At 40.6% G+C, this 15,569-nt stretch overlaps 2 protein-coding genes across 7 annotated transcripts in view; one reads left to right on the top strand and one right to left on the bottom strand.

The window, feature by feature from the left end:
• The window catches only part of SMYD4 (SET and MYND domain containing 4), a 37,064-nt gene extending 23,376 nt beyond the window's left edge, over positions 1 to 13,688 (bottom strand). For 5 of the 6 annotated variants that reach the window (XM_007177479.3, XM_007177477.2, XM_007177476.2 and 2 more), the window contains exons 1-3: positions 13,457 to 13,688; positions 12,445 to 12,590; positions 2,297 to 2,441 (exon numbers count right to left, since the gene is read on the bottom strand). In XM_007177479.3, coding sequence (XP_007177541.2) covers positions 2,297 to 2,441; positions 12,445 to 12,578 — 279 coding nt within the window. In that variant the 5' untranslated portion in view covers positions 12,579 to 12,590; positions 13,457 to 13,688. Of the gene's footprint in view, positions 1 to 2,296; positions 2,442 to 12,444; positions 12,591 to 12,856; positions 12,973 to 13,456 lie in introns of those variants that run through there. The other variant, XM_057536004.1, reaches the window with a different exon arrangement.
• Positions 13,689 to 13,879: 191 nt separating this feature from the next.
• RPA1 (replication protein A1) overlaps positions 13,880 to 15,569 on the top strand; it is a 54,215-nt gene continuing 52,525 nt past the window's right edge. Inside the window, exon 1 of the mRNA XM_007177474.3 lies at positions 13,880 to 14,035. Within this exon, the coding sequence (XP_007177536.1) occupies positions 14,003 to 14,035 (33 nt within the window). The 5' untranslated portion in view covers positions 13,880 to 14,002. The remainder of the gene's footprint in view (positions 14,036 to 15,569) is intronic.

Below are 15,569 nucleotides of genomic sequence, written 5' to 3'. Positions count from 1 at the left end.
TAAATTGGTCTCACAATTACGGAGGCAATTTAGCAATATATATCTTTTAATACATATATCTATATCTCCATTGACCCAGCAATTCCTCTTCTAGGGATTTATCCTACAGATATAACCCTTTATCCTATAGATATGTGCGAAATAACATACATGCAAAGTTTCTCATCACAGAATTGTCTGAAGTAACAAAAGATAGGAAAAAAGGTAAATAGTGATCTAAAGGACTCTAATTAAATAAATTACTATTATATCCATATAACAGAATATAAGTGGAAAAAGCACAGTGCTGAACTGTGTGTATAGAATGTTATTTATATAAAAAGAGTATGTGTGTGCAGGAGTGGGAGATTATTTGTATTTATTTATATATGCTGGAGTACCTCTGGAAAGATAGCTTTAACAGTGCTAGCTTCTGGGGATGGGAAACGAGTGGCTGGGGGACAGAGGAAGTAGACTGCACTCTATACTCTTGCATCTTAAAAATTCTAACTATGTAAACACATTTCCTATTCCAAAATAAAAAGATAAAATAATGTTAATAATACCAAATAACCAATATTGCTTAGGATATAGAGAAATGAACATTCCCATACTCTGCTAGAAGGGATATAGCTAGTTTTTTCCTGGAGAATGATTCAGCAACAAGTGTCAAAGGCCTTAAAAAAAAATACATTCAGTTGACCCAGCAATTGCCCTTCTAGGAATTTATCCTTAGGAAATAGTCAGGTGTGTACAAATATTTACATAGAAAGATGCTCCTTGCAGCTTTATGATACCAAACACTCTGCCAACACTAGGTGTTAAATCAAGTATAGTTCCCTGTAATGGAACACTAAGCCAGCTATAAAAAATCATGTTTTAGTGGAAAATTTAACAACATGAGAAAACGGTCACAATAAATTGCTGAGGGGAAAAAAAGCAGGTTACAAAACAGTAAGTACAGTATTATCGCCATTTTGTACAAGAAAAACATATTTTCAGAGGAAAAAGTGGCTGGCTGGATATAAGCAAAAATGTTAACAGTGCTTATCACTGGTTATGGGATTTTTTCTTACTTTTTATGCTTCTCTATATTTTCCAAGTAAACATATATTACATTTACAATCAGACAAAAACAACAAATGTTATTTTAAAAAAGAAAGAAAATAGTAGCTCTATGGAAAACTGCAAAGTACCACAATCAACAAAATACTAGTTTCATGAAACAGGAAGGCTCAATTTTTTTGTCTGATTTCACTTTTTAGTTTACTTATTTTCCTTGAACAGCTTCCCCTGTGATCACATTTATGACACACATGCATACAGTTGAAGAAAGATTAGCTCTGAAAAAGAACTACTATTAAGCCATTTATCAGTGATCATTACATGTAATGGATTTTAGTTCTTCAGCAATCACTAATGCTTACATTATTCAGCATTACAAAGCAGGGCTTTTATCAATTTTAAAAGATGCTGTTGTAGGTCTGATAGTTTTTCGAAAACTAATTCCAAACTTTAAGCATAGGCCTGTTAAAGATGCAAAGTAGGGGGTACACTCTTCAAATTCACACTCATTCTTTCAATATACAGGGTCCACAGACCTGGTTTAAGAGGTTGATATATTCTTGCTTTAAACCCGTATTTATCTCTAAAAAATTATGGAAGGAAATCTCTCAGGGATCTTGTTCCAGTTTCTACTCTGGAAGCAGGACAAGAGCAACAGATTGTTAAAAGCCACTATTCCTCCTTGAAACCTAGTTCATTGATGGTTAGTGTAATAATTTTAAATATTTGTTGATAACCTTCAAAATGCAGTTCAACTGGGCTGTGGCGATTGAGCTTATTTTCCTTCCTAACTTTACCTAAGTCATACTGGCTATAAGCTAACATGGTGGCCAACCAAAATCCAGCTGTTCTCTAAACTGGGACTATCACACCAGCAGCCTCACCAGTTGTTCAGACAAAAAAGGCACACAATTCAGTAAGAGCTGACAGACATGGAGGAGGGAGGCCAAGGCATCCAACAAGACTTGCTACACTGTGTCTGAAGGAATATGAGAATGGAAGTTTCTGGATGGAATTCAGGACGTATAATACAAACTATCCTTTGTTTCAGAATAGGACCAAAAGCTGAGTTGTGTCAGTTTTCTTTTTCAAATCCAATCCAAAATTCATAGGCAAAGCTACTAGTGGCTACACAATTCACAATTCAGCAGTAACGGTTCTATCTTTTGAAGAAATATGCATTGTTAAATTGTTGAGACAGCCCCTCCTGCTGAGCCGGGCCGGGGGTGGGGGGGTGGCGCGGTCGTCTTACCTTAGAGTACAGCACTGTGGCTCCCATATAATCCTTCTTCTGAAATTTTTTGTTTCCTTCTTCTCTGTAGAAAAGGGGAGCGTTGGGGTCCTTTCCAACAAGGTAACCTCTAGAAAGCCTTTTTAAAAACATCTCATCCTCCGGTCTTCATGAAGAAAGAACAACCACAACAACAAAAAAGCACAAATTTGTTATTTCTAGGAAAACTCCTAACCATTGCACCTGAAACAGGAGTGACTGCCTACAAAATACTGGGACAAAAGAGGTTGGGTGTGTTATGTAATGTGACTGGGGGGAAAAATCTTTGGTCTCAGAGACATAGGGACTGGAATTTCTATTAGGACAGAATATAAGTTTTTTATTCAGTTACTGGCCAATAAACCATTCCTTGGATAATGCATTATATAGAAGCTTGGGTGTGGAGAACGACATAATACACAACTCTTTGCACCAAGGTATACTCGCCACCTAAACTTTGTTGAAAATACCTGAGTGAATGGCTGACAGAGGGGAGGGAGGGAGAGAAGGGGGAGGGAGAGACAAGAAGTGGGGGGAGGGAAGGCAGAGGGAAAGGAGGAGGGGGAGGGAAGGAGGAGGAGGAAGAGGAGGAGGAGAAGGAAGAAGAGGAAGAGATGGGATGAATCATAAAGTAAATGTAGCGAAATGTTAACATTCGGGGAATCTGAAAGAAGGGCATTGCACAACAATTCTTTATCCTATTTTTGCAAGTAAATCTGAAATTATTTCAACCTGCAAAGTTTTTAAAAACAAGTATATGAATTCTCTAATGTATAAATACACAAACATACACCTTTTTTCCAATAAAAAGAAATAGTATAGAATAACCTAGACTACACTCTTTGACTATACAATGCAATGAAGCAAAATATGAATAACATGGGAACTAAAAATTCTCTTAAGCAACTCCTAGATCAAAGGGGAAATCAAAGACAACTGCAGAATGTTTAGAAAAGTGTTTATCAAATGTTTGTTTACAAAGACCCACAATAAGAAATACCTTTACACGGGCTTCCCTGGTGGCGCAGTGATTAAGAATCCGCCTGCCAATGCAGGGGACACGGGTTCGAGCTCTGGCCCGGGAAGATCCCACATGGAAGATCCCACATGCCGCGGAGCAACTAAGCCCGCGAGCCACAACTACTGAAGCCCGCGCACCTAGAGCCTCTGCTCGGCAACAAGAGAAGCCACGGCGATGAGAAACCGGCGTGCCACAATGAAGAGTAGCCCCGGCTCGCAGCAAATAGAGAAAGCCCGAGTGCAGCAACAAAGATCCAGTGCAGCCAAAAATAAAAGATTAAAAACAAAAAACCCAAAAAGGCAGTAATGGAATAACAACAACAAAAAAAGAAACACCTTTCACATTGTGATTCAGTCAGCTGCATCTGTGTATGTATATATGGAAATTTCACAAAACACTATTGATCTTTAAGTTAATATCAAATATGATTTTATTAATATTTAAACACAATACAGAAAAAAATCTCAAAATAAATAACACAAAAAGAAAAACAAGGAAAGATTTTATTTAATTCAGAAGGTGTGCTTGCCTGTTCAAAATTTATTCCAGTCCAGAAAATATGAGGACAATACCCCATGAATATCTGGTACACCATAGATCCTATTCTTTGTTCTGTTTGTCTTTATGTTGTTTTAAATTAGGTTAAACCTGAAAACCCTATTCAAACAAAGAAGTTGTGATGAACAGTAATAATAGCAAAATTCTTCTTGCCTAACAATGTATATTCTTTAATCTTAATCCAAAATGATGACAAACTCAATGTTGTTTTTTTTTTTGAATTTTATTTATTTATTTATTTTTGGCTGTGTTGGGTCTTCGTTTCTGTGCGAGGGCTTTCTCTAGTTGCGTCGAGCAGGGGCCACTCTTCACGCGGGCCTCTCACTATCGCGGCCTCTCTTGTTGCGGAGCACAGGCTCCAAGACGCGCAGGCTCAGTAGGTGTGGCCCACGGGCCTAGCCGCTCCGCGGCATGTGGGATCTTCCCGGACCGAGGCACGAACCCGTGTCCCCTGCATTGGCAGGCGGATTCTCAACCACTGCGCCACCAGGGAAGCCCCTAAGTCAATGTTTTTGTAATTGTTCTTCAGTGTAATTAAGAACTAAGCTGCAATAATTCATTCTTCTTGCACCAGGTTTAATTCAGTAATGAATTGAAAGTTTTGAAAAGCTTTCTTTTTATAATATTTCAAATTTTCTTCTGGAATGTTATGATAAAAAATTTGTGGAAGTGAGATGGAACAATTTTCTAATTAATTTTTTTATTGTGCTAAAATATTTAAAAACTTGTCATTTTAACTAAAGTATATAGTTCAGTGGCATTAAGTACATTCACAATATTGTGCGATTGTCACCGCTATCCATTTCCAGAAATTTTTCACCAGCCCAGACTAGAACTCTGCACTCATTAAATGATAACTCTCCATTCCTCCCTCTCCCCAGCCCCTGATAACCTCTATTTCACTTCCTGTTTCTATGAATTTGTCTACTCTAGGTACTTCATGTAAGTGGATGGTAAAGTATTCATCCTTTTATGTCTGGCTTGTTTCACTTAACATAATGTTTCCTAGGTTCATTCCTTTTTATAGCTGAGTAATATTCCATTATATGTATATATCACAGTTTATCCATTCATCTGTTAATGGACATTTGGGCTATTTTCACTCTTGGCTATTATGAATACTGCTCTGAACATTGGTGTGCAAATAAATCTGTTCAAGTCCCGTTTTCAATTCTTTTGGGTATAAACCCAGAAGTAAGATTGCTGGATTATATAGTAATTCTATTTTTTTTTTAAATTGGTGCCTTACTTGTCTTTTAAAAAAATTAATTAATTAATTAATTAAATTTTTGGCAGCATTGGGTCTTCGTTGCTGCGTGCGGGCTTTCTCTGGTTGTAGCGAGCAGGGGCTACTCTTCGTTCCGGTGCGAGGGCTTCTCATTGTGGTGGCTTCTCTTGTTGCGGAGCACAGGCTTTAGGCTCGCAGGCTTCAGTTGTTGCAGCACGCCGGCTCAGTAGTTGTGGCTCACGGGCTCTAGAGCTCAGGCTCAGTAGTTGTGGCACACAGGCTTAGTTGCTCCACAGCACGTGGGATCTTCCTGGACCAGGGCTCGAACCTGTGTCCCCTGCCTTGGCAGATGGATTCTCAACCACTGCGCCACCAGGGAAGTCCCAGTAATTCTATTTCTAATTATTTGAAGAATTGCCATACTGTTTTTCATAGTGGCTATACCATTTTACATTCCCACCAACAGTGCACAAGGGCTCCAATTTCTCCACATCCTCACCAACACTTGTTATTTTCTGTTTTATTTTTTTGGATAGTAGCCATCTAATGAGTATGAGGATAATAAGGTATCTTGTTGTAGTCTGATTTGCATCTCCCTAATGATTAGTGATGTTAAGAGCATCTTTTCATATGCTTATTTCATGTGCTTATCTTCTTGGAAGAAATATCTATGCAAGTCCTTTGCCCATTTTTAAAAAAAATTTACTTATTTATTTTGGGCTGTGTTGGGTCTTTGTTGCTGCCCATGGGCTTTCTCTAGTTGCTGTGAGCGGGGGCTCTTTGCCTATTTTTAAACTGGGTTTTTTGTTGTTGTCGTTGAGTCTTAGGAGTTCTTTATATGGTCTGGATATTAATCCTTTAGCAGATGTATGATTTGCAATATTTTGTCCCATTTTGTGGGTTGCCTATTTAACTCTGTTGATAGTCACTTGATGCACTAAATATTTTACTTTTCATGAAGTCTGATTTGCCTATTTTTTTCTTTTGTTGCCTGTGCTTTGGTGTCATAGCCAAGAAAAAGATGCCAAATCCAATGTCATAAGCTTTTGGCTTATGTTTTCTTCTAAGAGTTTTATGGTTTTAGCTCTTAAGTTTAGGTCTTTGAGTTATTTTGAGTTAGCTTTTGCATATGGTGTAAGGTAAAGGTCCAACTTCATTCTTTGGCATGTAGAGTCTAACTAGGAAGCAGATAGAAAGAACCAAGTTCCTTCTTCTAGCCGTGCCTTCTCTTTCTAGAGCCCTAGAGAGGTAAAGCCTCTTATAAGGTCAATTGGCAAAGCAGAAAGTCCCAGCCCCAGCCGAGAATACAGAAGATCACAGCTGAGAAACTGTAGCTTAATAACTTGCACACATTCACACATACATATTTTTTTTCCTGAAAGTAAGTGCACTCATCATGGAAGTTCACCTCTAAATATTTCAGCATGCCTCTGCTAAGAAAAAGGACATTCTCCTATATCTTGATATCACAATATCATTATCATGCCTAAAAAATTAACACTAGGGACTTCCCTGGTGGCACAGTGGTTAAGAATCCGCCTGCCAATGCAGGGGACACTGGTTCGATCCCTGGTCCAGGAAGATCCCACATGCAGCGAAGCAACTAAGCCTGTGCGCCACAACTACTGAGCCTGAGCTCTAGAGCCCGCGAGCCACAACTACTGAGCCCACGTGCCAAAACTACTGGAGCCCGCGCGCCTAAAGCCCGAGCTCTGTAACAAGAGAAACCACTGCAGTGAGAAGCCCGAGCACCGCAACAAAGAGTAGCCCCTGCTCGATGCAACTAGAGAAAGCCCACGTGCAGCAACAAAGACCCGATGCAACCAAATAAATAAATTAAATTAAATTTAAAAAAACCCCACTAATTCAAATATCATTTAAAATTTCTCCATTATTCCTAAAATGTCTTTTCTTTCTTTTTCTTACCCCAACCTGATGCCGGATCAAGGTTCTAACGTACTGCATTTAGTTATTTCTCATTAGTTTCTTTTGAGACAGTCCCATAATTTTTTTGTTTTTCATGATTAAGTTTTTTTGAAGACTCAAGGCCAGGAAAACATTACACATTCTGGTATTGTCTCATTGTTTGCTCATGATTAGATTCAGATCGAACAAGTTTTGTCAAGAATATTAGTCCATTGCTAAATCTGTATACTTCTTGTTGTTTCAAACCAGGAGACACATGTCAGGCAGTCCCATCACTACTGGTGATGTTGTTTGGTCACTTGGTTAAAGTGGTGACTGTTGGATTTCTCTAATATAAAGATAACTTTCCCCTTGTAATAAGTAACATTAATAAGTAATCTATGGGGCCATACTTTGAGACCATGTGAATAACCTGTTTCCCAGCGATCTTTCTTCTAATGTTTTGAGCATCCATTGACGATTATTGCCAGAATCACTTATTACACTGGGAGTTACAAAATGGTGATTTTCTAATTCTATCATTATTTCTAAACTTATTAATTAGCATTTTTCTGTAAAGACAAATGTTTCCCCCTTTTCTTCTTTTACTTATTTATGTATTTTTTTGAGTATCACCATGGACTTAAAAAAATTCATTCTTATAAACCATTACTATCATTATACTTTTTGATGCTCATATTGTCCTAAATGTGGCCAATGGAAACCTCTTCAGACTGGCTCCTATGTTCTTTTTTTACTTAAATCCGTTAGTCTTTGAGCATTTCCTTGATTTCTGGCAAAACAAAGTATTCCATTTGAATCAGTGTAAAATCAAAACAAATAGGAAGGCAGTGAGTGCGGATACTGAGTCTGTTACGGATTCCCTAGGACACTGTAGATTATCAATGCGAGAGGTCCACTTGTCTCAAAAGGTCTTTGATATGGACAAAACGTATTTAATCTGGGAAAACATTCCTCAAAGACTGTAAATGGCAAGAAAGAAGAGTGTATGCCTGGCTTTAAGCTTTAAAGGCCCAATTCATACTTTCATTTACTGGGCAAACATATGGAGATTAGAAATTTAAATCTTTTTTGGTCATTTTAGATTGAATAGTTTTACAAACAGCTCTTTGGAACTAACTTGTTAAGTAGAGAAGTTTGGGGATGAAGTAGTGAGAGATATACAGAACAAATAAAAATAGAGGCAATTATTAACTTCAGGGAAAACAAGAGTTGTACAAGAAAGGAAATGTAATTCAAAGTATACTTTGTGGTTCATATGATATTTACATAGACATAATGATATACATGTTGAAAATTGGTTTAACCAGTATCATATTCTACTGGTTATATATTATAAATTATAATATAGTTATGATGATAGAATGAGGGAAAAACAAAGTATATACATGTGAGTTGGGGGTAAGAGAGCTACATTTGGCAACTAAAACTAAAAATTCAAAAATAGCAATATTAGCATACTGTTTAGTAATATGAAATTAAATGCTGGAAGAAACAGAATGATTTTAAGTATCAGTCTTTGCAGAACAGAAATGGGGAAGAGTAAGTGAGAGTTGCTGTTTTTCTTTATATGTTTTGAAGTACTATTTGACTTCTTACACTATATGCATATTATTCTGATAAAAAATAAACTAAAAAAGGAAACTATTTCCATGTAATAAGGTACCAGGTCTAGGGACTTCCCTGGTGGTCCAGTGGGTAAGACTCTGTGCTCCCAATACAGGGAGGCCCGGGTTCGATCCCTAGTCAGGGAACTAGATCCCACATGCATGACGGAACTAAGAGTTCACATGCTACAACTAAGACCCGGTGTAGCCAAAATAAATAAATAAATAATATATAAATAAATATTAAAAATAATAAGGTACCAGGTCTACATAGTTTTACAGGATTTTTCTACCAGCTTTAAAGAATCAAATAATCCCTACATTATATAAATTATTTCAGAGCATAGAGAAATATGGGAAGCTCTCCAATTCATGCTATGAGGCTATCATAACCCTGATACCAAGAGGTGATGAATAGAGCACACACAAAAAAATATATAGTCTAATACCATTTAAGAACATAGATATAAAAATCCTAAAAATAACCTCAGCAAATTGAATCTAGCCCTGTGTTAAAAAAAATATTAGATGATAACCAGAGTTATTCTCCAAAACAGTTCAACTTCAGTAAATCTACTGATGTCAATTCTGCCTTAACAGATTAAAGTGGAATAAGAAAAGGATCATTCCTCCCAAAATATATCCAAAAAAAGGACTGATAAAATTCAACACTTATTTATGATACAATATAGCGCAACTTCCTTAAACTGATAAAGGATATATACTATAAACCTATAGCAATGTCCTAAATGCCTGTTACTATTCAACATTGCATCAGAGGTCTAACTAATGCTATAATTAAAAAGTAGGGCTTCCCAGGTGGCGCAGTGGTTGAGAATCTGCCTGCCAATGCAGGGGACACGGGTTCGAGCCCTGGTCTGGGAAGATCCCACATGCCGTGGAGCAACTGGGCCCGTGAGCCACAATTACTGAGCCTGCGCATCTGGAGCCTGTGCTCTGCAACAAGAGGCCGCGATAGTGAGAGGCCCGCGCACCGTGATGAAGAGTGGCCCCCACTTGCCGCAACTAGAGAAAACCCTCACACAGAAACGAAGACCTAACACAGCCATAAATAAATAAATAAAATTAAAAAAAAATAAAAATGGATACCATTTTGCTAAACTGTGATTCAAAGCCAATGTTCCCGATCATCAAATTGACTACAAATATTTATCTGTAAAAACCATTCTTAGCTGATGGCCACACAAAAACAGGCAGTGGGATGGATTTACCCTGTGGGTTGTTGTTTGCTGACATCTGTTTAAAATATAATCAGATCGTATCACTCTTATCTCAAAACCCTGTGAATTAGTTTTCTATTGTTGTGTAACAACTACCACATATTCAGCAGGTTAAAACAATACCCATTTATTATCCTCAGTTCTGCAGATCAGAAGTCCAGGTGGGCTTGCCTGGTCTCTCTGCTTAGGGTCTCACAAGGCTGAAATCAAGGTGACCTCTTATAGAGAGGATCTGGGAAAGAATCTATATCTAAACTCATTCAGGATGTTGAGTTTAGAACTGACAGAAGCCAGTTCCTTGCAATTGTAGGTCTGAGGTCCCCATTTCCTTGCTGGCTGTTAGCCAGGAAGCACTCTCTGCTTTTAAAGGTCTGGTCTGATTGGGTTACACCCACCCAGTAATTATCTCTCAAAGTCAGGGGGCTTGGGGCTTTCATTACATCAGCCCAATCCCTTCCCAGCAGTGCTTAGGTTAATGTTAGATTGAGTAACCAGGGGACCAGGATTGAGTAACCAGGGGACCAGAATGCTGGCGTGGTGGCGGCGGGGGGCATCTTTAGAATTCTGCCTACTATACCCTGCAATAACTTCCTACTCAGGGTAAAAAGATAAGGCACTAAGAAAGGGTCAACTCGATTTGTGCCACCTGCTCTTCCCCAACTCCCATGCATGTCCCATTACCTCTCTGATGGTATTTCCTACCACTCTCCCTCTGGCTTACTCTGTTCATCCACCACTAGCTGTTCATCCAGCTTGCTGTTGCTTAAACATGCCAGACACGCTCCCACCTTAGGATGTCTGCCTGGAATGCTCTTCTCTCAGATATCTACTTAGTTAACTCCTGTATCTCCAAGACTTTGCTCCACTTTCACTCTTTCAATGAGGCATATCTGACTATACTACTTAATACTACAATCTGTACTCTCGCTCCCGGCACAGCCTATTTCCCCTACCCTGTTCAATTTTTCCTTTTTTTCTACTCTACTGTATTTATCACCTTTAACATACTATATATTTTATTTATTTATGATGTTTATTGGCTGTGCCTCCTTGCTAGAATTAAGCTCCTCAAAGGTAAGGATCTTTGTCTATTTTTTTTTAAATGATGTATTTTTTGTTTACTAAGCACTGAGCACAGTGGCTGGCACAAAACAGATGTTCAATAAAAATTCACTGAATGAAGTTTGGGAAACTCCTGCTTCAGTTTTTTATTTACTTATTTTTTATTTTTTTGGCCACGCCGCGGCATGCAGGATCTTGGTTCCCCGACCAGGGATGGATGCCGTGCCCCCCGTAGTGGAAGCACAGAGTCTTAACCACTGGACCACCAGGGAAGTCCCGTTTCAGTTTTTTATATACGTATGTGTGTACTAGGTTGTGATGTAAAATATATTTCTTATTGAAGAGTGTAGTCAAGAGTGTTTGAAAACTACTGGGGTTAGACTGTATGACCTCTATCGTTCCTTCCAAATATGAGCATTCATGAATTTCTATGTGCAGCTAGTAAATCTCCACTATATCCTTTGGGATACAGCAAGGTGCAGAGCCTAGTGACAACAGCAAGGCACTGATTACTGAAACATAATATTGACACCGAGAAAGCTAAATAGCATCCCTACCTGTTGTATAATAGTAGGTTAGAAAGAACTGTGTAAACAGCAAGAACTGTTGAATGCCCCAAAATATAAAAATCTAAACGTAACTCTTCCATCAAAAAGAGATGTAGGGCTTCCCTGGTGGCGCAGTGGTTGAGAGTCTGCCTGCCAATGTATGGGACACGGGTTCGAGCCCTGGTCTGGGAAGATCCCACATGCCGCGGAGCAACTAGGCCCGTGAGCCACAATTACTGAGCCTGCGCGTCTGGAGCCTGTGCTCCGCAACAAGAGAGGCCGCGATAGTGAGAGGCCCGCGCACCGCGATGAGGAGTGGCCCCCACTTGCCGCAACTAGAGAAAGCCCTCGCACAGAAACGAAGACCCAACACAGCCATAAATAAATAAATAAATAAATAAATAAATAAATAAATAAATAAATAAATAAATAAATAAATAGAAAGAAAGAAAGAAAGAAAGAAAGAAAGAAAGAAAAAGAAAATTCTTATTAAAAAGAGATGTAATTTGATGGGCTTCCCTGGTGGCATAGTAGTTAAGAATCCGCCTGCCAACACAGGGGGCACGGGTTTGAGCCCTGGTCTGGGAAGATCCCACATGCCACAGAGCAGCTAAGCCTGTGCACCACAACTACTGAGTCTGCACTCTAGAGCCCGCGTGCCACAACTACTGAGCCCGTGTGCTGCAACTACTGAAGCCTGCGTGCCTAGAGCCTGTGCTCCACAACAGGAGGAGCCACTGCAATGAGAAGCCCGCGCACTGCAAGGAAGAGTAACCCCCACTCAACGCAACTAAAGAAAGCCCAGGCGCAGCAACGAAGACCCAAAAATAAATAAATAAATAAATTTATAAAAAAAAAAAGATATAATTTGAGAGCAAATCACAAAAGACAACGTTTTCCGCATCAAAATTTCCCTGGTTAAAGCTTCCATTCACTTACTGAAGAAGCGAAGATGAGTGAAGAAAGAGATCGCTTAAAGTCTCTGCTGTAGAAATTGTAACCTGAATGGACTTGGGGAGCAAAGACCACTTCTGAAGTATGTATGATTTCCACTCATCCACGGGCAGATCCATGCTACTTTAAATCTAAAAAATGAATACGAAAATAAGGAATTCGGATTTCTACAAATGCACAATTCTAGAAAGTCCAGATTTCATTCAAGCATGCATGAAGCAACAAAATCAATTCTTGTGGTCTCTTCCTATAGTTGTTTACATGCTGAGGAAGCATCTATTGTTTCTCACCCCAATTCACTCAACATCCCTTCATTCAGAAATATTTATTGAAAGCTTACTTTGTTCCAGGCATCATACTAGGTACTGGTTATACAATGATGAATCAGAACTCTTACCCAGTTCAGTTTTTTCTTTTCAATCCCCAGGTCACTCCTTTAGTTCAAGCCCGCACCATTTCCTGTCCGGCATTCTTTCTGGAGTGTCATAACTAGTCTACACGCCCTCAGACCCCCCACTTCCCCATTCCAAATTCAGTCCATCCTCCACATTGAGACAGATGTCAGCACTCTGCCTTAAATTCATCAATGCTCCTCCTAGCATTTAGGGAAGCCCAGTACAAACCCTTCATTATTTAACTCTTGGCTTACTTTCTAATGCTCAAGTCTCACTTCCTCCTCTGTACCCTACTATCCTAGCTACTCAAAGCTATCCCCAGCTTGCCAGGCTATTCATCTCCCTAGGTTTTACAAAGACTATTCATTGGCCCTACCCTCACTTGGAGTCCACCTGGCAAATTTCCAAACATTCTTCAAGACCCAGTTCAAATGGTATCTCCTCCGGGAAGCCTTCCCTGATTTTTCCACCTGTGATAGCAGCACACTTTGTGTCTCTCCTGGGGCCCAAACCACGTCTACCTTGAGTTAGTGCTCCTCACAGCAGAAACTCCCTCGACAGACTGTGCTCTCCTCTGAGGGTAGGGACCAGGTCTTATTTACCTTGAGAGAGCCCCACTGTGCCAAGCTCAGGGTCTGGAACCTGCGGGAGTTCAACTCTGGGTTGCTGAAGGAAGCAAGTCAATGCTTTTACTACATCTAGTAGCAGAGTTACTATGGCAACAGCTCTACCACTCCTCTGGGCTACCAGTCAGCGTCTGCCCACCAAAGGCCGAGTGGGGTACGTTTCCGACAGTCAGCTCGGAAAGCTGCCGTAACTCGCCCTCTCCGCGCCCTTCGCTGCGTCCGCGTCACGCTTAGCGCATCACGCTTCGCGCGCTCCGCGGTTCCGCGCCCCGCCCCCTGGCTCCGCAATCCAGCGACTAGGCCCCAGACCTGGGCTCCGGTGAGTCACGTGGGCCACCCGCCGCGCCTCGGCCAATGAAGTGGCTGCTCGGCTCCTAAACCCGCCCCCGTGCCTTGCGCAAGTCGGGAGGCCGTCCCGGCGCACGCAGGTCCTGGGGCCAATCGCTTTGGAGCGCGCGGGTTCCCTGGAGTAAAGCCAGGGCTGCAGGGGAGTCGGAGAGCTGGAGTTGTGGCGGCGGAACCATGGTGGGCCACCTGAGCGAGGGGGCCATTGCGGTGAGGAGACGCCTGCGAGCCGGGCGCGGGCCGGGATGGCTGTGGGCCCTGGGGCTGTGCGGGGTGGAGAAGGGGGAGAGAACACGGGAGGAGGAGACATAGGGGGCCGGGGAGGAACCGCCGGGTGACTCCCTAGAATCATCACTCCTCAAAGCATTTTTCCCATCGTCTTTTAAACACGCTCATGTTTTTCCTGCTTAAGGAAATGAAACAAAATAAACTGTTGATTTTCGCCCATCTCTCTCCCGCAGCCACTCTCTTTCTCCTCCCCTTCCCCCATCCGCAGCCTAACTTTCCTAGAGTTGTCAGTTTTCCGTTCTTTCGTTTTCTCGCCTCCCATTAACCCTTCAACAGACTCCAATCAGTCACTCCCCTGATCACTATAGAAGTAACCCTGGCTGAAGTCAGCAGTGCCTCCAGGTCGTTAAATCCAACAGACACTTTTGAGAGTTAAATTTACTCGAGTTCTCAGCAGCGCTTGACTATTGAGCATCGCTTTCTTTTGGTAACACCCTCTCCTTTCGGTTTCTGTGGCTCAGCTTGGCTTGTCTTTCCCCGTCTTATTTGGAGATATCTGTAAATTTTTGTTGACTCTTCTCCCGAGACAATCAAATTACCATCTATATGTTAATTGCTCACAAATTTCTGTGTCCGGAGCCACCTTTACTCCGAAAGACAAACCTCTATCAGCTGCGTACTTGATATCTCAAAAACATTTTAAATTCAACATGTCCCAAAGCAAATCCATTATGTTTCTAAATTTGGGCCTCTACCGTTCCCTGTCTGGATGAATGGCTCCATTATTCATTAAGTTATACCAGCCAGAAATTGTGGAATCATTCTTGCTACACATTCAGTCACCCTGGATGTCCAGTCCCTCCCCAAGTCTGGTGTGTTTTACCTCCACATATATCTCTTAAATGCATCTACTTCTCTATCCACACTGGCACCATTGTTTCTGCCTGGCCTTCTCACTTCTACCCAGCATAACCCTCCTCCTGCCATTCCCATCATAGCATATTCCCACCAGTTCTTTCCTCCTTTGCAGCCTTTCCTTTTTTTTTTTTTTTAATTTAAATCCGGGTATATTTCATACTCCTGCCTTCCACAGGGGCTTTGGACATTCTTTAACCTGTGCCTACTGCCTGGGTGGTTGTTCATTCTCCCCTTGCTGACTAACGTAACCTTCAAGTCTCTGCTCAGTTACTTCCTCAGAGAAGCCTTCCTTGACTCCCCTTGCTAGGCTAAATCCCTTTATTTTCAACCCCTAATTCCTGTTTGTTCACGCTATTAAACTCTGCCTTTCCTCTTCTGTCAAATGAGGTTAATCATACCTAGTACCTATTGCCTAAGGTTAGTGGGACGATTAAATGAGCTATTAATTTAAAGTGCTTAGTCCATGCCTGATACATAATAAATGCTCGTTATATGTTACCTATTATTAATAATCACAGATGTGATCTTACATTTATATGTTGTTTATTTGATTCATATCAGTTACTTTCTGTCTCCCTCCACTGGATTGTAAATTCTT

The sequence above is a fragment of the Balaenoptera acutorostrata genome, chromosome 20, assembly GCF_949987535.1.
Source record: "Balaenoptera acutorostrata chromosome 20, mBalAcu1.1, whole genome shotgun sequence".
NCBI lineage: Eukaryota > Metazoa > Chordata > Mammalia > Artiodactyla > Balaenopteridae > Balaenoptera > Balaenoptera acutorostrata.
Note: the sequence above shows the minus strand (reverse complement) of the source record. Positions and strands in the feature narration are given on the sequence as shown.